Source organism: Borostomias antarcticus (genome assembly GCF_949987555.1).
Source record: "Borostomias antarcticus genome assembly, chromosome: 3".
NCBI lineage: Eukaryota > Metazoa > Chordata > Actinopteri > Stomiiformes > Stomiidae > Borostomias > Borostomias antarcticus.
The window spans coordinates 32,894,933-32,916,824 of record NC_140236.1 but is presented as its reverse complement, the minus strand read 5'-3'; the positions used below and the strand labels follow the sequence as shown (position 1 = coordinate 32,916,824).

The 21,892-nt window shown below is 46.7% G+C and overlaps 2 protein-coding genes across 3 annotated transcripts; one reads left to right on the top strand and one right to left on the bottom strand.

The window, feature by feature from the left end:
• The first annotated feature begins 1,640 nt into the window (after positions 1-1,640).
• Positions 1,641-9,825, top strand: rfc4 (replication factor C (activator 1) 4). Of its 2 annotated transcripts, none has more exons than XM_084462014.1 (11): positions 1,641-1,757; positions 2,977-3,091; positions 3,794-3,872; positions 4,854-4,933; positions 5,373-5,492; positions 5,622-5,765; positions 6,483-6,603; positions 7,691-7,816; positions 8,728-8,808; positions 9,047-9,163; positions 9,690-9,825. In XM_084462014.1, exons 2-11 carry the CDS (start codon positions 2,979-2,981, stop codon positions 9,780-9,782), a joined length of 1,074 nt encoding a protein of 357 aa, XP_084318140.1. In that variant the 5' UTR covers positions 1,641-1,757; positions 2,977-2,978; the 3' UTR covers positions 9,783-9,825. The 2 variants fall into 2 exon arrangements, with proteins under 2 accessions (XP_084318140.1, XP_084318139.1); XM_084462013.1 differs by having other exon boundaries at positions 2,971-3,091.
• Positions 9,826-9,996: 171 nt separating this feature from the next.
• Positions 9,997-21,201, bottom strand: LOC311307466 (eukaryotic initiation factor 4A-II). The gene is made up of 11 exons (XM_084436269.1): positions 21,152-21,201; positions 20,323-20,380; positions 19,179-19,311; positions 18,182-18,321; positions 15,887-16,055; positions 13,404-13,513; positions 12,903-13,046; positions 12,344-12,481; positions 11,720-11,809; positions 10,979-11,058; positions 9,997-10,733 (listed from the first exon to the last, which is right to left on the bottom strand). The coding sequence occupies exons 1-11, from the start codon at positions 21,178-21,180 to the stop codon at positions 10,589-10,591; spliced, it is 1,236 nt and encodes a 411-aa protein (XP_084292395.1). The 5' UTR covers positions 21,181-21,201; the 3' UTR covers positions 9,997-10,588.
• Between the last annotated feature and the right edge of the window lie 691 nt (positions 21,202-21,892).

Genomic DNA, 21,892 nt, shown 5'->3' with positions numbered 1-21,892 from the left:
GGGATAAAGGCTGAGTCAGGGAGCCGGCATCCAATCAGCGAGCAGCTACCTGCCTGGAGGAGACTGATGGAGAGCTCCTATAAAACCTGGAGTCTGGAGCCAGGGACTGACTGGAATGGAGTTCATGTTATTTACTGGAAGGGCCATCTGTCAAGAGAGCTGATTCCTGGGAAGAGAATGAAGAGGTTATCACAATATCGAACCTCAAAAGTGTTCTTAGATCACACACACAATTTACATAATAATATTGACCAAAGAAAATTATGATTTTGCCTACTCTTAGAATGGGCTATAGTGACATGTATACAATAATTAAGATTTCAGACTTGAAACTGGAAACAGACAGGAGAAAGACTAAAAGTGCAAAAATGCATTTCAACCTCATAATTTAATTGTCCTTATTATTGGGAGATAAAGCGTCCAGCTGGGGATCGCAAGGTCCTCGGTTCAATCCCAGCTCCCGGCACTGTGCCCTTGAGCTAGACTCTGAACTCCAAAATCGCTCACGTGTGGCACAGTAGCCTACTGAGTAGGAGCTACTATCACCACACAGGAAGAAGGTCTCTGGGCCTTTCTGTGCAGAGTTTGCATGTTCTCCCTGTGTCCACAAGGGTTCCTTAAAGAGCTCAATGTGAAAAATAAGCAAAAGAACAGATGCTCTTCAGTCCGGTCCCTCACCAGCACCTGGATTGAGCACTCAGACTCAGTCATGAACGATGGCTGCCCACTGCTCCTGGCTTCCCCTGGAGGGGACGGCATTGGGATACATGCAGGGAACACTTTCCACCCCTGTGTGTTGTGTCGCCGCTCACATGTGTAATTTTGTGTCGCTTGCCGTGTGGTGAATTAAAGGCCCCTCGAGGTCCCACATTATTAGGCTATTTGTGATCACTCAATAAATTAAGCCTCTATCCTGGTGTATTTTCTGCCATGAGGTTTTGACAAACCTAAACATGGGCAAGAGCAAAGGAGGGCGTCACAAGGACAATTTTCTCCCTGTGTAATTCTGTTCCACGTTTTGATGAAAGCAAACATGCAAGGCTGGGGCTTTATCATCTGACCACACGCCAATGCCTTTGGGACTGAGGGGATTGCCTTGGAGACAGCCATTAGCAGCCAGTTAGCCCTCGACATCTGCGCCCAACCCCGTCAACTGGAGGCAGAGCAACCATGCATGCATCAGTAGCATGACATGACAGCTGGTGCCTGTGAAGATAGAATTGATTGTGTGAAACGCTCAAAATATGAAGTGGTAATTTGTCGGCTAATTATGGCTGCGTACGAAAAGAGCCTTTTAAAAAACATATTCTACAGGTGGTTACTGATGAATCCGTCCTAAATCTGTCACACAAAGGTATGTTACCGAACAATTTCAAATGTTTTACGAAGAACTGGGGCATCACCTCCTTGTGAGTACTTCCCACAAATTTGAGATCCAGCTGATGGGTTTAAGTTAGGCGGACTTCACAGGACTAATCTACCACTACGTTTTGTGATCAGTGAATGAGGAGAGGAAGTCGCTTTTGTGTTCTCGTCTCTGATTGGAGGATATAGGATGTTGTCAGCGAATCAAAACATTTCCGCCGCTGCCAGGGCGCGAAACCGCAGAGAAGCACGCGCACAACAGTTCAGTTCAGCTGGGTAAAAATAAATGTCAACAGTTTTATCGAGTCCAGTCCATTAGCTAGCTAGTTATCAGGTCACTAACTATCTAGATATTCCGGGAAGTTCCTAATCTTGTTTTTGAGCGACTGAAGGTGAGTTGTGAGCCGATAGTCTCTTGCTAGCCGCTTGCTATTATTAGCCAGCAGCATCTTGTCAAACGAACAAGCTGGCTGCTGCTAGCCACGACTATGATTATTACTAACGTTAGTTAGCTACTAGATAACGTTACGAATGACGCATCTAAAATGCCCGATATCAAACTATAGATGGCTTGCCTTGTGTAACTTGCTAATGCAGAACCAGGCAGACGAATATGTATGTATGCTAGCTAGCTAGATAACTTAAGCCAACTTTTTAACGTTAGCTAACTTACTTTCTTTGACAGCATCAACGAATGCCTTTGGCTACCCCGTGTAAGCAACGTTAGTTTGCTAAGGAGCTGAAGTAGCCTAATGGTGCGTTCGTCTGTGGTCGGAGGTGGCAAGTCGCAAGTGGCAAAATACCTACCTCCGACCTGTGTGCATTCCAGCTATATACCATTATATCACAGTTACCTAGTTATATCTATATACCATTATATCACAGTTACCTAGTTATATCTATATACCATTATATCACAGTTACCTAGTTATATCTATATACCATTATATCACAGTTACCTAGTTATATCTATATACCATTATATCACAGTTACCTAGTTATAACTAGTGCATTCGAGCAACTGGGGGCTGAGAAACATATCCGAATTTGCGACGAGGAAGTGCGAGTTCATGAGGTGTTTTATTTAATCATTCCTAGTAGCAAGTCGCAATTTGCCACCTCCCAGTTATAAACGAATGCACCATAATTGCTCTCTGCCCATGCAGAATGGGAGTCAGAGCCTGTAGCCCTTCTCAGTCCTGTAGTCATGGTCGCTCATGCCAGACTACAGTCCTTTCACCCTCCGTTCACTTCGCCGTCAAAATAAATCGGTGTCGGCCTATTTAGGAGAGGCGCTCGTATTTACAAGTGTCAGATAAACATTAAACTTCACTTACCTTGCAAAAGGGTCTATTTAAACAAATGCTGGGTTTTGAAGCCTCGGCGCTGCCATTAAATAACTGATTTAGACGCGTTTTGTCCGAGTGAATTTATTTTTCCGAGGTAGTCTTCTTCTGTGGTGGTGGTCTCTTTGAAGCTTCAAACCTCTGAAAAGGGCTAAGCGCAAACAAACAAACAAGCAAGCTAACCCCAGTGCCTTGCATTCAATAAAGTGCTGTCACGGGGATGAAACACGCGAGATGTTTATGTCTGTTGTTCCACCAGGAGCAGTCATGCAGGCGTTCTTGAAGGGAGCGTCCGGCCAGGTCCCCAAACCGCAGAAGGACAAGGGAGCAGGGAGCAGCGGCGAGAAGAAACCCAAGCCCGTCCCCTGGGTGGAGAAATAGTGAGCATGAGCCTTTAATATGATACATGTAGCTATGGTAACTCCTCCGCGATGGAGGCCATTGTGGTTCGACTGGTGCTCTTGCAACAACAAGCATCTTTATTTATCACACAGTGACATCACACATGGTGCATGGAGGAGGCAATGCTGAAACACACAAACAAACACACACACACAAATGACTGGAGTGTCCACCGATGAAACTTCTCTGCTCTTAACCCATCCCGTCGTGCTTCCCCCAAAGGCAGCTGGGAGCAGACAGTAGGCAGCGTGCATGGGCCGCGCCTGGGGGGCCAAACAAGCGCTCCTGTCCATCTTCACCAGCGTTAGGACAGCGTTAGCGATCTGTTCTTCTGCATGTTTTTCATATGGGATTCTTTATGGGTGAAACCCTTGCGAACACGGGGAGAACATGCAAACTCAGAAATGCCCAGAGACCTTGTTGTTGTGAAGCGACAGTACTAGGTACTGTGCCGCACGTGAACAATTTTGGGGCTCAGTGTCTTGCTCAAGGACACTTCGGCACACTCCGGAAACTGGGATTCAACCCGGGACCTTTGCGATCCCCAGTCGGGCGCTATACCTCCAGAGCTATGTGCGGCCCCTGCATGTTTTTGTTCTAGCTCGGCCCCTGTAGGTCACACAGACATTGTGGAGTCCCCTGCACACATCACACTGAATAAAACAAGTGTTCTTTAACAGCAGGCCAAAGTGCGTGGACGACGTGGCCTACCAAGAGGAGGTGGTGGCCATGCTGAAGAAGTCGCTAGAAGGTGCTGATGTAAGTGTCCACTTTGTAATTTGAACCCCCTCGCCTCATCGCCGATAGACATGGCTAGCTCCTCTCTCACCCACACGTCAGGCTGATACTGTCTGTCAGAGCTGGGTGAATACCTCCAGATAATATCTGACATGCTTGAGATGGGCTTGATTTCGCTTGCCTTGCTTCATGTGGAGTTGGTACTTTTGTACAGAATAAAATAATGTATTACATGCAGAATTCAAATAGCCTGGAAGCCAGACACATCGCGGGGAAAAAATAGTTTTCACGATAGTGTGGACGTCTAGCCGCTCAGAACGATTTGAGTTTTCCCAGAAAATGGGACACCAATCAGGAGACTGCATTTTAACTTCTGTTCCGCCCCCTGTCCCTGATTGGTTCCCATAGATGATGACGAGAAATACAACAGGAGTTCGCTAGTAGAATGAAGAAACGAGTGGTAACGTTAGAAGCGTTGACACAGCCATAAGTGCAGTTATTGCAGAAATAGACTCAGTAACAACAATTAAAGAAAAACGAGTATGCACTAGCGCAGTTTCTTAGTGGAAGAGATGTTTTCGCCGTTCTTCCGACTGGATTTCGCAAAAGTTTGATCTATGTTTTGTTAGGCTAATTGGCTGAAGGAGTTCGTCTGTCAAGGAAAGTACCCCCGCCCACTCAAATCGTTCTGGGCGGTTGGAGGTCCAGACTATCCTGAAAAGTTTTTTATTTTTCCGCGATGAGTGGCTTCTAGGCTAGCCTTCAAACCGCTAATCTAACGCTGTGTGATGAGTCTGGCTTCCAGGCTAGCCTTCAAACCCCTAATCTAACGCTGTGTGATGAGTCTGGCTTCCAGGCTAGCCTTCAAACCCCTAATCTAACGCTGTGTGGTGAGTCTGGCTTCCAGGCTAGCCTTCAAACCCCTAATCTAACGCTGTGTGATGAGTCTGGCTTCCAGGCTAGCCTTCAAACCCCTAATCTAACGCTGTGTGTTGGTTTCAGCTGCCCAACCTGCTGTTCTACGGCCCCCCCGGCACCGGAAAGACCTCCACCATTCTGGCTACAGCCAGAGAGCTCTACGGGTGAGGAGGATGACAACGCCCTCTCTCTCTCTTCTCTCTCTTCTCTCTCTCCTCTCTCTCTCCTCTCTCTCTCTCCTCTCTCTCTTCTCTCTCTCCCCTCTCTCTATTCTCTCTCTCTCTCCTCTCTCTCTTCTCTCTCTTCTCTCTCTCTTCTCTCTCTCCTCTCTCTTCTCTCTCTTCTCTCTCTCTCTCCTCTCTCTCTCCTCTCTCTCTCTCCTCTCTCCTCTCTCTCTCCTCTCTCTCTCCTCTCTCTCTTCTCTCTCTTCTCTCTCTTCTCTCTCTTCTCTCTCTTCTCTCTCTCTTCTCTCTCTTCTCTCTCTTCTCTCTCTCCTCTCTCTCCTCTCTCTCTCTCTCTCCTCTCTCCTCTCTCTCTTCTCTCTCTCTCTTCTCTCCTCCTCATGTGTGGTGATGTCATACCAGCTGTCCCTCTCCCCCCCAGGCCAGAGCTGTACAAGCAGAGGGTTCTGGAGCTGAACGCCTCTGATGAACGAGGCATCCAGGTAGTGAGAGAGAAGGTGAAGAGGTTCGCCAAGCTCACCGTGGCAGGAACGCGCACAGAGTGAGGACCGACACACACACACACACACACACACACACACACACACACAGGGGTGCATACACATGCTTGGAGTTGGAGTGGGCGCTGTTGTTGCTGATGATTTTGTGGCGGTGCTGATGTTGTTCCCAGCGGGAAGCCGTGTCCGCCATTCAAGATCATCATCCTGGACGAGGCGGACTCCATGACCAACGCCGCCCAGGCCGCCCTCCGCCGGACCATGGAGAAAGAATCCCGCACCACGCGCTTCTGCCTCATCTGCAACTACGTCAGCAGGTAGGGGGGGAGACAGGGAGTGAGGGAGACCAACAGGGAGGGAGGGAGGGAGACAGGGAGGGAGGGAGTCAGACAGGGAGAGAGGGAGACAGGGAGGGAGACCAACAGGGAGGGAGGGAGACAGACAGGGAGAGAGGGAGACAGACAGGGAGAGAGGGAGACAGGGAGGGAGACCAACAGGGAGGGAGGGAGACGGAGGGAGAGAGGGAGACAGGGAGGGAGACCAACAGGGAGGGAGGGAGACGGAGGGAGAGAGACCAACACGGAGGGAGGGAGAGAGACCAACAGGGAGGGAGTGCGGGAGGGAGACAGACAGGGAGGAAGGGAGGGAGACGGGGAGGGAGGGAGACCGACAGGGAGGGAGGGAGCGAGATAGGGAGACAGGGAGGGAGGAAGGGAGGGAGAGAGACAGACAGACGGGTAGGAAGAGAGGGAGACAGAAGCAAAGAAACAAGGAGTCGTCCCACTCCACCTGCTTCTGCTTCATCTGCATGTGAACATATGGGCATAGCAGACAGGGAGACACGCACATAGGGATGGACGGAGGGAGGCAAGCAGACAAACGGACAACTAGACCGTCTTCCTACCAGTCAAACCCAAGCTTCTTGGATACAGCTTTATGACCGTTGTACTCTCCGTTGACACACACACTCACGGTACTTTAATAAAGATGTGCTGGTACTATCATTTCCTTACGACGTTGACTGTGGTCACCAGAATCATCGAGCCCCTGACGTCCAGATGTTCCAAGTTCCGCTTCAAGCCACTGGCCAATCAGATTCAGGAGGAGCGTTTGCTGGAGATCTGCAAGAAGGAGAACCTCAAGTACTCCCCGGAGGTACCGTAGAGGCCTGCCCCCACACCAGCGCTGCTCGCTTTATAGATGATTCATGATCACAATCATAATCCATCTGAATCCTGATCACAATCATAATCCATCTGAATCCTATCAATAGTACCATCCAGGGTTGTGACATGGAAAACAACAGTATGTTACGTTGTGTATTTATATAACTGTGGTACAACAGCAAAACTGAATCTCATTTTATCGACTAGTATAGCAATGTACACATGTTTATGCATTCTATTGATTTCATGTCAGAAATAATATCAGTCATTTAGCATTTACCTCCATGGCTAACTGTTGTGTTTCACTGTGGTACGAAGGCAACACTGATGGAGAATCTGTTTATCGACCAATATACCAGTGTACACATACAGTACATGTTTATGCATTCTATTGATTTTGTGTCAGAAATGATACGAGTCATGTACCTTAGCAACCCCTCCACGGCTAACTCCATGTTGTGTTTCACTAGGCCGTAGCTAACTCCATGTTGTGTTTCACTAGGCCGTAGCTAACTCCATGTTGTGTTTCACTAGGCCGTAGCTAACTCCATGTTGTTTCACTAGGCCGTAGCTAACTCCATGTTGTGTTTCACTAGGCCGTAGCTAACTCCATGTTGTGTTTCACTAGGCCATAGCTAACTCCATGTTGTGTTTCACTAGGCCATAGCTAACTCCATGTTGTGTTTCACTAGGCCGTAGCTAACTCCATGTTGTGTTTCACTAGGCCGTAGCTAACTCCATGTTGTGTTTCACTAGGCCATAGCTAACTCCATGTTGTGTTTCACTAGGCCATAGCTAACTCCATGTTGTGTTTCACTAGGCCATAGCTAACTCCATGTTGTGTTTCACTAGGACGTAGCTAACTCCATGTTGTGTTTCACTAGGACGTAGCTAACTCCATGTTGTGTTTCACTAGGCCATAGCTAACTCCATGTCGTGTTTCACTAGGACGTAGCTAACTCCATGTTGTGTTTCACTAGGCCATAGCTAACTCCATGTCGTGTTTCACTAGGCCGTAGCTAACTCCATGTCGTGTTTCACTAGGCCGTAGCTAACTCCATGTTGTGTTTCACTAGGCCATAGCTGCGTTGGTGAAGGTGTCGGAGGGTGACCTGAGGAAAGCCATCACCTACCTCCAGAGCGCTGCCAGGCTCAACATGGACAGGGAGATCTCGGAGAAGGCCATCATAGAGATCGCTGGGGTGAGTCCTGCGTCCCTGGGAAGACCGTCCTAGCAGGGGCGAGCACATGCTTTAGCAGCTACAAACAAGAGGGTCTTTATAACAGGGAGTAGAGGGGGGGGGGGCGCTTTCATTCGCTTAACCTTCTGCTGTTCAACATTGAGATGGAGAAGACGAGGGGCTGTTCTGGGCTAGTGTCCTGTCAATGAAGATCACACCACACCAAGTCCCATGGGGGACTGATGAAGGTTTCTAGAGACATTTGTCTAGAACAGGGGTTCCCTTCCTTCCCCAGAGCCCACCTAACTTACGTACACCTAATGAAATGTGTGTTTAGCAGTAACGTTAATGTTGACGTGATTCAGGGTCTCGGATTAATTTGTTGAATTTATATATGGTGTTGTAGTGCAGTAGATACCAGGCTTTTTGGCCCTTCCTCAGACATAATCATGTATTTCGTTACAAGTTTCTGTGCGACATGTCAATGACATGATTCTTTAACAAATATTTATTTAGCTAATATTAAGTCTTCAAATCGTCTGAGGCCTGGTGCCCCCCCCTAAGAGGGGCTCGGACCCCAGGTTGGGAAACCCTGGTCTAGAACCATGTTCAGCATACTAGAACCGTGTTCAGCATACTAGAACCGTGTTCAGCATACTAGAACCGTGTTCAGCATACTAGAACCGTGTTCAGCATACTAGAACCATGTTCAGCATACTAGTACGGTATGTGCCTCAGCAAACAGACTGACATGTTATAGATGGTTGGGCTGAGTAGAGTACGTAGCACATTCCCTGAGTAGCACCAGCTTTGCTCACATGCTGCTGGTGTGCCTTCTTTCCCTCCCCTGGGTTCTGCTCACTCGTGCTCCCAGGACTAGATGTCTTCAGTTGATCGTATGTATCGATTTCTAATTCATTCTGTCTGTTAAGGTTGTTCCTCCTAAGTTGATCGACGGCCTACTACAGATCTGTTACAAGGGAACATTTGAGAAGATGGAGATCGCCGTTCGGGTACGTGGCCCTGGCTCTGCATTCTGTCCTCAGCGTCTAACCGTCCAATTAGATTTCAGTGAACCAGGTTACAGTGACGCTTTGTTTCGACACCTGTGCTGTGATTGGTGAACTGAGATGAGAACCTATTGCTTTTTAAACTATATGTGACCAAGAGGACTATATTAACCTCAAGGCTAAAATCAGAACTGCTGCTCACTGAGACTAATTGGGCCCTCCCTCCCTCCCTCTCCACCAGAACATGGTAGATGAGGGCTACGCCGCCACAATCATCCTCGGACAACTCCACGAGACAGTCTTAGAGGAGCAGGAGCTCAACGACAAGCAGAAGTCTGCCATCGCAGAGAAGATGGCGGTAAGTGGCGGCGCCCGTGTCTAGGGGACGAAGCTACAGAGGGAAATGTCTCTAGGGGACGACGCTAGAGGGAAATGTCTCTAGGGGACGAGGCTACAGAGGGAAATGTCTCTAGGGGACGAGGCTACAGAGGGAAATGTCTCTAGGGGACGAGGCTACAGTGGGAAATATCTCTAGGGGACGAGGCTACAGTGGGAAATGTCTCTAGGGGACGAGGCTACAGTGGGAAATGTCTCTAGGGGACGAGGCTACAGAGGGAAATGTCTCTAGGGGACGAGGCTAGAGGGAAATGTCTCTGGGGACGAGGCTACAGAGGGAAATGTCTCTAGGGGACGAGGCTACAGAGAGAAATGTCTTTAGGGGACGAGGCTACAGAGAGAAATGTCTGTGGCATCTTGTTAGGATATGAACTGGTTGCCTTGGAGATGTAGTAGGGTGTAAACATGGCAGACAGTCCTGAAGGAAAATCAGGTCTGCATTCCTATATTTGTGGCAAATCCTGTATTTTTATTTTTGCTTCTTCCAGGAGGTTGATAAATGCCTAGTTGACGGGGCGGATGAATACCTACAGATGTTGAGTCTGGGTTCAGTCATCATGCAGCAAGCCTCCCAGAACTGACGAGGACCACTACTCAGAAAGCTCCTGTACCCCAACCTCCCCCTCACTCACTGACCAACTGCCTTTTCTGTACATTTTGTATGTTTGAATTGTAATAAAATGTCATGTGTTATCCTGTCTTAGTGTTTGTATTGGGAGTGTGAACTACCAGACTTAAATATAATCACTTTCTTAACCTCCAAGTCAATAAGAAACAATATACCATATTATACTTTTTTATTTGGAAACGGATCTAATACAAGTCAGTTATGTGATAATATACTATGGCCCACTTCTCTTTGGAAAACAGTGGGTCTTTATATTGAAAAAGCGTGATTAAATAGGTTAAATACATTGCACAAAACCACCTAAGAGAGCTTAATTTAGGTCATTGCATCAGAACCCACAATAACCTCAAGTATGACAGCTTAACATAGTTAGACTTAAGACAGCGCTTATAGCTTTTAGTCCACAAGTAAATAACTAGATGATAGAGAATATCTAATACACACACCGTTAATGGTCTAGCACACTGAAGTCTAAAAGAGAACCACTTGGAAGACTCCATCTGGTCTTCTGTTCCCCGGCCCCAGCAGTCTACCTGTGGGGGAGGGGAAAGGCCCTAGGGCCGCCCTGGCGAGCGCCTGCGACCGTGGCCGCCGCCTCGCGTCTAGAGTATCTGTATTCCTGATCCGCTTTCAGCATTAGAGACAAAAGAGATTCTATATGTTTTCCGATAAAATAAATCACAGCGCACGTGTTTATTCTGCAACGGCGCGCACTGCATTAAAAGAAAGAGCCGGGGCTCCGGAGCTCTAGATCAGATCCTAGATCAGATCGGCCACATTCATCGGCATCTCATCAACGGTCGTGTTGTAGAAAGTCTCAATGTCGCGCAGGATCCTCTTGTCGTCCTCGGTAACAAAGTTGATGGCGACCCCTTTTCTGCCGAAGCGACCGCCGCGTCCGATTCTGTTGGCGAGACCGACACACACAGGCGCTGTTAGAACAAAACCAGTCCATGTTTCTTGTAGTCGTTTTTATTCTGGATCTTATGACTTTGCACTTGATTTTATGTTGTTTTGTCGTATCGTGTTCCTATTTTGTATGCGTTTTTATTGTAATCGGGGCGGCATTGAAAAAGAGAGCTTGCTCTCAACTGTCTAACCCCTGAATAAATAAAGATTTCAATTCAAAAGCGGCATCCCGAGCCAGACCTGTGGATGTAGTTCTCCCGGTTGGTGGGCAGGTCATAGTTGATGACCAGAGACACCTGCTGCACGTCAATGCCCCGGGCCTGCAGAACAAACACCGTTTACAGGGGAATTCACAAGACAACAAACACCTACTGTGGGACCTTCCTAAAGCACCACACTGCTCGGGTGAGGAAACCCTACTGGGTTATATCACCTGGTAGCTGTCGATAGCTATTGGCAGAATCAGTCTAGCAGTGTTCATTTAACACTAGACCATGGCAGTTTAAAGGACAATGCTCGTTTTTGAACGTCTTTAGAAACAAAATAGCTTCCTCACTTGCTCCAGCACGCATGCGCACAGCGTGCTGGAGCAACGCTTGCGCGCTGTGCGCATGCATGCTGGAGCAAGTGGGGAAGCTATTTCGTTTCTAAAGATCATATTACAGAGGCATGTGAAAAACCACAACAGGCCTATGCTCTATGTAAGCACAACTAGCGATTCATAAAGACAGATTGATGAAAACAACCGTTTCGCGGAAGAAAATAGATTTTTTAGAAGCTGCATTCTCAGTGCCCCGTCCGCCGCCATTACATGGATATACTGGCTCGCGCTGGATTTTACATTTCTTCTACAGGCCTCCGAATTACACCAAAGTTATCTCGGTGAGTGAAACGTCTTATAATATGCCGTAAATAAGGTCCAGGTTGTCAAAAACGAGCATTGTCCTTTAATGTGAGTGTGGTGGAGGAGAGGTTCTGTACCAGGAGATCAGTGGTGATCAGGACTCTGCTGGAGCCGGATCTGAACTCCCTCATGATGACGTCTCTCTCTTTCTGGTCCATATCTCCGTGCTGAAACCACAACCAAACAACAACTTCTTTTTAACATTCTGCAGGAGGGCTGCCAACACACGCCAGGTGAAACTGTCACCATCTTGTTACATAAATAAAAGATAAGTCAAATGTATAGTGTGTGTAAAGGGTAGGCAGTCATGTCAAATCTGCAGATTGCAGTATAGTGAGGATATAGGGTTAAAAAATAATAAACTGGAATATTCAAAGTTGGAAACTTCCCATGGGTATAAACAGGAATTTATGGGAATTAACAGGAATTTGGGGTTATTTATACCAACTGTATTTACCTTGTCATATAGAGCCATACATAGAAACTTTTTTTTTGTCATTAGTAGACATGCAAAGAAACAAAGTTAGTCAAATACAAATGTATAGAGCATGTAGAGGGTAGGCGGTCATGTCGAATCTGCAGACTGCAGTACAGTGAGGAAGTAAGCCTTGTTCAAGCCAAGATCCCAAACCCCACCCCAACTCCTAACAGCACTGGGCTGGCGCTCTCTAGGAGGCCCGGGAGGCGGGCTGGGTCCTCACCAGGGCGGACACGGTGAAGTCACGGGCGTGCATCTTCTCCGTCAGCCAGTCCACCTTCCTCCTGGTGTTGAGGAAGATGACGGCCTGGGTGATGGTCAGCGTCTCGTAGAGGTCGCACAGCGTGTCCAGCTTCCACTCCTACAGACCAGAGGCGTGAAGGAAGAGGGGGAGGAGAGGAGAGGGAAGAGGAGACAGGGAGGAGGACGGAGAGAGAGAGGGAAGACGTGGAGTAGTAGGAGAGTAGGAGAGATGAGAAGGAATGGGTTGGGTTTAGTTAACCGGAACAGTGGGGCGTGTCACATCAGAAAAAGCACTTAGTCTCCTGTCCTTTGTCTGCGATTCCTTCCCCTTCATAGATCGAAGAGGACATGATGATGCCTACGCAATCAGGACATCAGGCAACAACATTGATCCATTTTCCTGCCGATGTAGACGAAATATGAGGCACAGGACAAAAGAAAGAGGTTCCTCTTCTTCCTGGGTGAACTCATACTGGTACTGTTCTCTCTCTTTCTCTCTCTCTCCCCATCTCCGTCTGTGTTGATACCAGCTGCTTCACCTCTCTTTCTACGTTGATGTAGAACTGCCTGATGCCCTCTAGTGTCAGCTCCTCCTTCTTGACCAGGATCTGGACAGGTTCACGCATGAACTTCTTGGTGACCTCCAGCACCTCAGCCGGCATGGTGGCGGACAGCAGCACCACCTGGTGGACATACAGGGAACACACGGGGAGTTAGCGCCTACGCAGCCGTTTACACACAGATGAAGACGGGGACACAGAGCAATTTTCCTTGGGAAGATTTGGGGTTGTTGGTATTTATTACAACTACCAGCTGTAGCAGATTGTCTGTATAACTGGAAGCATTAGGTATGGGAAATCAGGATTTCTGGAAACACTGGATTTCTTTTAACATGAAATCCAGTGAACAAAAGGACTGACTAGGGTTACAAAGGAACCACTGGCCGCCAAAAGGTGCCACAAACAGGAAAGCAAAGCCAGTCCAGTTAGTGGGAAGGGAAATAAATTAAGACTTAATTAATCACTTGTGGAAAAACTCACTTGGATGCTGGTGGTTAATTTTTGAAATATTTCATAGATCTGATCCTTGAATCCTCGACTCAACATTTCGTCGGCTTCGTCCAACACAAACATCTTGATCCCTTTAGGAGCTGAGCAGAACGAGAGGAGACGGGCGGTTGGTCACCAGCTTTACTGAAATGTCCAAGACTTGTGCGCATGCTGCCGTGACAAGCATCAGTGTACGAGCCAAATATACAGCCTGTCTATTACGAGCAGAGATGGAGTCAAGAACCGAACGCTCGGGACCCAAACCCAGGCCAGGATACAGCCCTTTAAGGACGTGTTCACACAACACCGTTCCGTTTCTAATCTGAGTGTGGTTCCTTTCGTTTGCAGAGCAGAGCGGTGTGAAGTCTGTGGAGATTGGTTGTGGTTTTTGCAAACCACACCAACTGAACCGTGGCCCCCAAGGGAGATGGTCCCAGCACGGCTGCCAAACAAGCTCAGCACGGTTCATTTCAATCTTGTTGTTTGTGAACAGAAACAGAAAATGCTTTGTTTACTGTTCGTTTACTGGTAGGCCAGCAACATCAGGGCTCAAAATGAACCTTTTTACTTGGTAGCACTGGTGCTCCCAACTTTAGACTTCTCCTTACAGAGAAAGGGACATTCGAATAGAAAAAGGGTTGCATCAGAACAATTATGTGCACTCGCACAAATGCTCCCAATTATATTTCGAAGTCGCACAGATTCAATTTCGGGAGCATGCGCGACCAAAACGGTCACAATTTTGAGCCCTGAACATCTTCAAACGAATGTTTTGAACCGCTCTGAGTCCGCTACAATGCGAACACACGCATACATTTGTCGGTTTATCAAGTGAATCTAAGCAAAATGAAACAAACCTAGTGTGAATACAGCCTACGACCCAGAATCTGCCTCTCAACCTAGACCCAAACCCAGCAGGAAAAGACCATGACAACACCAAGACCAGTTTGAAAAAAAAGTCCCGAGCAGAGAGCCTGGAAGACAGACTTCCTCGCAAAAAAAAACAACCTTTTTTCGATACAGTCTGGACTTCTAGGTGCCCAGAAAGATTACTGTCGGCGGGAGTACTTGCCTTGAGAGACAAACTCTTCAGCCAATCCACTTAAAGGGCAATGCTCGTTTTTGACAACCTGGACCTTATTTACGACATATTATAAGAAGTTTGACTCACCGAGATCACTTTGGTGTAGTTCGGAGGCCTGTAGAAGAAATTTAAAATCCAGCGCGAGCCAGTATATCCATGTAATGACGGTGATCGGGGCACCGAGAATGCAGTTTCTCAAAATCTATTTTCGGCCGTTAAACGGTTGTTTTCATCAATCAGATTGGATGACTCGACAGTTGAGATTCCTCAACGCGAGCCATTGTTGTGGTTTTCAAATACGGGGTCTTTAGCCTCTGTAATATGATCTTTAAACGCCTTTCCCCACTTGCTCCAGCACGCATGCGCACAGGCCAGCGCGCAGACTGGCTATTCTCCGGCTCACATTCTCTGCGCTACGATCGGATTGTTGCTGACGAATGACGACGACAATATTCTTGGCACCAACAACGATCGTGGCTAAAGACCCCGTATTTGAAAACCACAACAATGGCTCGCGTTGAGGAATCTCAACTGTCGATTCATCCAATCTGATTGATGAAAACAACCGTTTAGCGGCCGAAAATAGATTTTGAGAAACTGCATTCTCGGTGCCCCGATCACCGTCATTACATGGATATACTGGCTCGCGCTGGATTTTAAATTTCTTCTACAGGCCTCCGAACTACACCAAAGTGATCTCGGTGAGTCAAACTTCTTATATGTCGTAAATAAGGTCCAGGTTGTCAAAAACGAGCATTGCCCTTTAACAAAACGTTTGCCGAATCCAGTTGGAAGAAAGGTGAAAACGTCTTTTCTGCCGAGAAACTCTGCTCGTGCATACTCTTGTTCTTCTTTAATTGTTGTTATTGAGTCAATTTCTGCAATAACTACACCTATGGCTGTCTACTAACGTTAACGTTACTGCGCATTGCTTTGGGAGACTCCATAAGCCTACTATTTTGCCGATAGTCACGTCATCAACTACGAGACCCAATCAGGGGCTGTATCCCCACTGGGGGGCAGAACGTTTAGACAATTTCTGGAAATCGACGTGGATGGGAAGAAGTCCAGACTGCTGGTGAAGAGCAGAATGTGAGCTCACATGATCAGGGTGGTGACGCCAGGCTACCGAACAGAAGGCCGGCTTTTGTTTCTCAAACAACAAGGAAATGACTCAAAATGAATGTAGAGCTTGATTTGATAATTAACTCATGAACTCATTTTAAGACATTTCTCAACTCTCTCCGACGGCAAAAATCATGATAAACATTTGACTGAATTCCATGACGAGGAATTCTCTCAGTGGTCTTGGTGTTGGTCAGACCCAGACTTGGACGTTTATGTGGTCTGGAGACTCCATCTCTGCTTCCAGAGGGCTGAGGGAACTCACACAGGTATCTCCTGTTCATCATGTCGAAGACGCGTCCGGGCGTGCCCACCACGATGTGCGGGGCCTCGGCCTCCAGCTTCTTCATCTCGTTCTGGACGTTGGTGCCTCCGATGCAGGCGTGGCAGGCAGCCCCCATGTAGTCCCCCAGGGCCAGGATCACCTTCTGGATCTGGACGAGAGAGCGAGGCGTCAGAGAGGTGGGGCGCACTGTGGATTTGGCCTGGTCCACAAAGTGACTTCATCTACACAGGGAAACTTCATCTACACAGGGAAACGTTATCTACACAGGGAAACTTTATCTACACAGGGAAATCCATTCAGACCAGTGCCTTGTATAATGTACATATAAAAGAGACTTTTATAATTGTATATTATTAACAAAAAGCATTTTACTGAAAGTAATTGACTTTTTTTTGGTAGACAAATCATTAGATAATAAAAAATAAAAACATCCACATAGTTTTTAGAAAGGTGTGGAATAAAAAGTATAGCTTTTTTAATATTGCTTTTCCCCCTAAACTTTTTGGATTGTGAATTTATATATTTTTTATATTTTAAACATTTTGATGGGACCGAAATGAATGTTGTGATCTAAGGTTTGGTTCGCACCTCTAATGAGTCTCGTCAGGCCATAGTATTACAATGTTCTCATGTTGTGAGTGATCAGCAGTCGTAATACTACTGGCTAGCAAGCTTTGTTAGAGTTGTCTACATAAAAATGTAACATCACCTTTAAAGGAATATGCTCGTTTTTGACAACCTGGACCTTATTTACGACATATTATAAGAAGTTTGACTCACCCAGATCACTTTTTTGTTGTTCGGAGGCCTGTAGAAGAAATATAAAATCCAGCGCGAGCCAGTATATCCATGTAATGGCGGCGCACGGGGCATAGGGAATGCCGTTTCTCAAAATCCATTTTCGGCCGCTAAACGGTTGTTTTCATCAATCACATTGCATGAATCGACAGTTGATATTCCTCTACGCCAGCCATTGTTGTTTTGGTGCCAAATAAGGGATCTTGATCCTCTGTAACATGGTCTTTATAAGCCTCTCCCCCACTTGCTCCAGCACGCATGCGCACAGGCCAGCGCGCAGACTTGCTATTCTCCGTCTGTAGGCTACACTCGCGCTCACATTGTCTGCGCTACGATCGGATTGTTGGTGCCTAGAATATTGTGTGCAATATGGCTGAATATTTGTCAGATTTAGAGGATCTAGAAAATGAATTAGAATATGACGGACGTCCATATCGTTTTGAGCCAGAGTATACGGACGAAGAGCTCCTTGAAAGGAGGGTGAGGAGACAGAGAGAGGAACAGCTGGCTCGAGAACAAACCGCTGCACGCTCCCGAAGAGATGGTAACTGGTGGTGTTTTTGCCTACATTGTCACCCTATGCCAACAGAGGAGGAATGCATTTGTTGCTCTGAGTGGGACTTGAGGCCAGACGATGCACGTCTGGAAGTCTCGAGAAATAACGACACATCGGAATAGCAAGTCTGCGCGCTGGCCTGTGCGCATGCGTGCTGGAGCAAGTGGGGGAGAGGCTTATAAAGACCATGTTACAGAGGATCAAGATCCCTTATTTGGCACCAAAACAACAATGGCTGGCGTAGAGGAATATCAACTGTCGATTCATGCAATGTGATTGATGAAAACAACCGTTTAGCGGCCGAAAATGGATTTTGAGAAACGGCATTCCCTATGCCCCGTGCGCCGCCATTACATGGATATACTGGCTCGCGCTGGATTTTATATTTCTTCTACAGGCCTCCGAACAACAAAAAAGTGATCTGGGTGAGTCAAACTTCTTATAATATGTCGTAAATAAGGTCCAGGTTGTCAAAAACGAGCATATTCCTTTAACACATTCACATTCCTCTATGATCACGTTCATAAGTGCTCTGAAAAGCCCCAACAAGAACAGGGAATCCTGGAGGTCACTCCACACTTGTGGGGCACAGGAACTAAATGCCTGCCTCACACATGGGACCTCCAGGATAAGCCAGTGGTGTGTGTGTGTGTGTGTGTGTGTGTGTGTGTGTATGTGTGTGTGTGTGAGAAAGAGACAAGACCAAGCCTTCATGTCGAGGGTGCAACCAGTCGTCAGAAAAATGGCACCCAGTTGAGCAGCTCTGACTGACGAGTGAAAAATCCCCAAAAATCACTACCGGTGCCACAGACCACCAGGGACGTGTCTCAACAGCAAACAGAACACGGTACCTTTTGGGAGCAACACGCTGCACTGGTCTGAACCCTAGTGTCTCCGCTCGGCCCCGGGGTTCAGCATACCTGCTGAGCCAACTCTCTGGTGGGGGCCAGGACCAGGGCCTGAGTCTCCTTCCTCTCCATGTCCAGCTTCTGCAGGATGGAGATGGCGAACGTGGCAGTCTTCCCGGTCCCTGACTGTGCCTGCGCAATGACGTCATAGCCTTGGAGGTGGGGGAAAGGGGGTGACAAAGTTTCCCGTCTTGAAAATTCCCAGAGTTTTCGTGCAGAAAATGGGTGAATTGGCTAAAGTTACACAATTTAAAATTAAAGTGTAAAGATTTCAGTAAATGAGTAATCAGTGGAAACAAATGTGTCTCCATTCTGGGATCAGTCCCCAAAGATGGTATGACATAATTTCACTCCATAGCCCAATGATCATAAGCCAGTACTATACATCTATGTATTTATATATACATAGATTATGTATTTAACACACACACACACACAGGTATATATAGTTCACACAAATGTCGCTCGTTTAATTATCCACTGTTTGGCAGCAGGACCAGCTGCACCACCACTTCCAACCTCAAGAGGGAGCAGAATTCTTACATTTCACTTGGTGGTTCATGGGGGGCTCCTGGTGCAGTGAATGCAAGACTGACAACTAGGTGTGGGACTGGCAGTAGGCCCGAACTGTTAACAAGTATAGACTGCACAAAATGTCTACACTCCTGAGCAAAATCCTATCAAAACTATTTTCATGATAATTATTTTGAACCGTATGCCTATGCTAGTAGTCTATAGACAAATAACTGCTGTAAACAACACAACGCCGTAATATCTTGGTGGTCTGTAATTGATGAACAAGCCTTGTGTTTCCTGGTGTTTATAAACACTTGCATTTTAAAAGGGCTAGATTGAAAATGTGTCCACAACACAGTGTTACGTTCAAATGAACTTAAATAAGCGACATCTGTAGGTGGTTTATATAGATGCATAGAAATTGTCTATTTGTACATCTGTAGGTGGTTTATATAGGTATATAGAAATGGTGGTATATCTATTTGTACTTTACCTTTAATGCAGGGGATTATGGCTCTCTGCTGGATGGCAGATGGCTTCTCAAACCCGTAGGCGTAGATTCCCCTCAGGAGCAGCTCCTTCAGGGCCATGTCATCAAAGTTGTCTGTGATTTCGTTCCAGTTGCTCTGCGTCACCACAAACAAGACATTGGTTCTCATCAGACCAGCCACAGTGTAGCTCCTCCAAGCCCCGCCCCCATTACTAGAGACCAAAGCAACGACTTGCAGTAGAGCCACTACCATCAGGAATGTTTTTCTGACTATATTCAAGATGTCTTTATTGTTACGACCGTTATACAGGTATTAGGGAGTAAAATGCTTGGGTTCTGCCCCCTCCTCCGTGCAGCAACAACAGAATAATAATACAAGATAACATTAATTAAAAAAAGAACAGTGCAATACAATATAACAGTATATATAACGCTATAGGATACAATAAAAAGTGAAAGTATGGTGTGTGTAAAGTGTGTGGTGCGTGAAAAAAGCAAATGTGCATTGTTTACATGTTAGTGTGTGTGTTTGTGTGTGTGTGCACAGTCTGAGTGTGTGTCACACACACAGGTAACCGGCCGTTAGTGTCCACTGTTCAAGAGCCTGGTGGAAAACGCCGTCCTGGAGTCTGCAGGTCTCGGCCTTGCGGCTAGGATACCGTTTGCCAGACGGCAGCAGCTGCCTCATCACCGACAATGATGAGACGGCCTACAGGAGAAGTCCACAGCCTGACACTGGTGCCAGGAGAACTACCCCTCTCTCTCTCTCCCTCTCAACATCGCCAAGACCAAGGAGCTGATGGTGGACCACAGGAGGAGAGGAGAGAGGCTGGACCCCATCACCATCAGCGGGTCACAATTTAATCACCTTGGTGGAGCTGAGCGTGGCTACATATTTACCATTTATGTAGTCATGGGCGTGCAGGGAGTAAGAGTCAACTATAGAACTGACCTACTTCACTGGTGATGCAGTACCAGCCTCAACTCACACTGAACCCATATTAAAACCCACACCCACACCCCATGACTATATGCTATATAGATTGTGTGTGTGTGTGAGGGAGAGAGAGATTTGAACACTCATGGAAGTTGTATGATCAATTCCAGTCCAGCAACTAGACTGAACCTTTAATGACAACACTCTCACCTCAATGACACCATCAGGCTCCATTCCTTCAGGGCCCCCATGGTCTCTGTCTCTTGAGCTTTGGGGGAAACAAGGGGGTCAGTCTATTGCATGGATCAAACAGGAGACCAGCACTCCCAAGGTATCCTGCCTTGGGTCATGTGTTAACCAAATGTTAATGTCAGTTAGTGTGCTGCAGCTAATGTTGTGGATGGGTTCGTAGGGTGAGTTCAGTTGTCAAAGGGATGTCAAAACAGAAGACTAGAAAAACAAACACAATCCACTGCAGGCCGGTCTGACCTCAGGCGTGAGAAACAGAAACTGTAGTCTTTTCAACATGCACGTTGCTATGGAGTACATAACCGGTCATTTCTAGCCACTAGACAAGTCGTGATATATGCATATGAAACTGGCATGCATTAAAAATAGCTGGCTACCGTTACATGACCAAAGCCCATGTCGAATCAATGATTGCCGTGTCAGCATTTCATAACGTCGAGCTAAAGATGCCTGTGGGACAAACCTGGATAAATAAAGGTTAGTGAAATAATGAAATATGGTTAAAGCTAGCTAACACTGGCTAGCTAGCCTATAAAGGACCAACCAGGACACTGTTCCTCTAAACCGCATCCTCCTCCTCAGCATCACTCTGGCTCGTTAGCCATGGCTAGCCCTCCTACCTGCAAGACGTTGTTAGCTAGCTAGACATGGCTAAGCCATTTGCAATGCACCTTCCTGACAAGTTTGCTTATTAGCGTATGAGGAGTTGATATAAATCACGCTATTTAATGCGACAGTGACCATTTTTTAACACTCGAAGAACAGACGTAACGTTATAAAGATTTTTCACCTATTATAGTCCGCGGAATCGCTTGACATGATCCGACCGAAGCTTCCAGGCGAGTCTGAAGAGGAAATGCGTTGATCGCGCAGAGCGCTTCGCCAGCCGGAACTACACTTTCCTCTGACTGCTAACGCAACAAGACTACATAATCCACGGGGATTAGAATTATCGCTATGTGTTTAACATAAATTATTGGCCATGCGTCAGTGTGTATGTTTCACCATAGCCGCTTCCAACTTTTTCTTTGGTTTCACCAAAGCAGAACAACAATGTGCGTATTTGTATTTCGTTTCCGACGCCATGATCCACACACAGTAGACTACTGCGGAGGGATATTGCAGTAAACTGGAGCGGGGTGAACATTTTAGTGACGGGGTTTCTTGAAACTCATACCAGGGGCAGAAGCACTCACCATCAATCCCCCCTCCAAACAGACTAGCCTATTCAAAGCTGTGTAAGCAATTATTTGGGTTAAAACCTGTATAATTTCCTCTATACAGTGCAAAAAAGATCCAGAAACTCATGAGAGATGAGCAGAGATCTCACACATTTACCATGTATGAGATAAAGGTGGATGATCAGGATTGGAGAGTCAATCTAGTGAATTTTAGTCAGGTCTCTCCCTGAAATGTAGAATGAATGTAGAGTCCATGCCAATATTCATGAAATTCAGGATTAACTTTATTTCCATCCCAGAATACCCAGGTCATGATTATAATCAATCATTACAACATCTCTTGTTTTGCT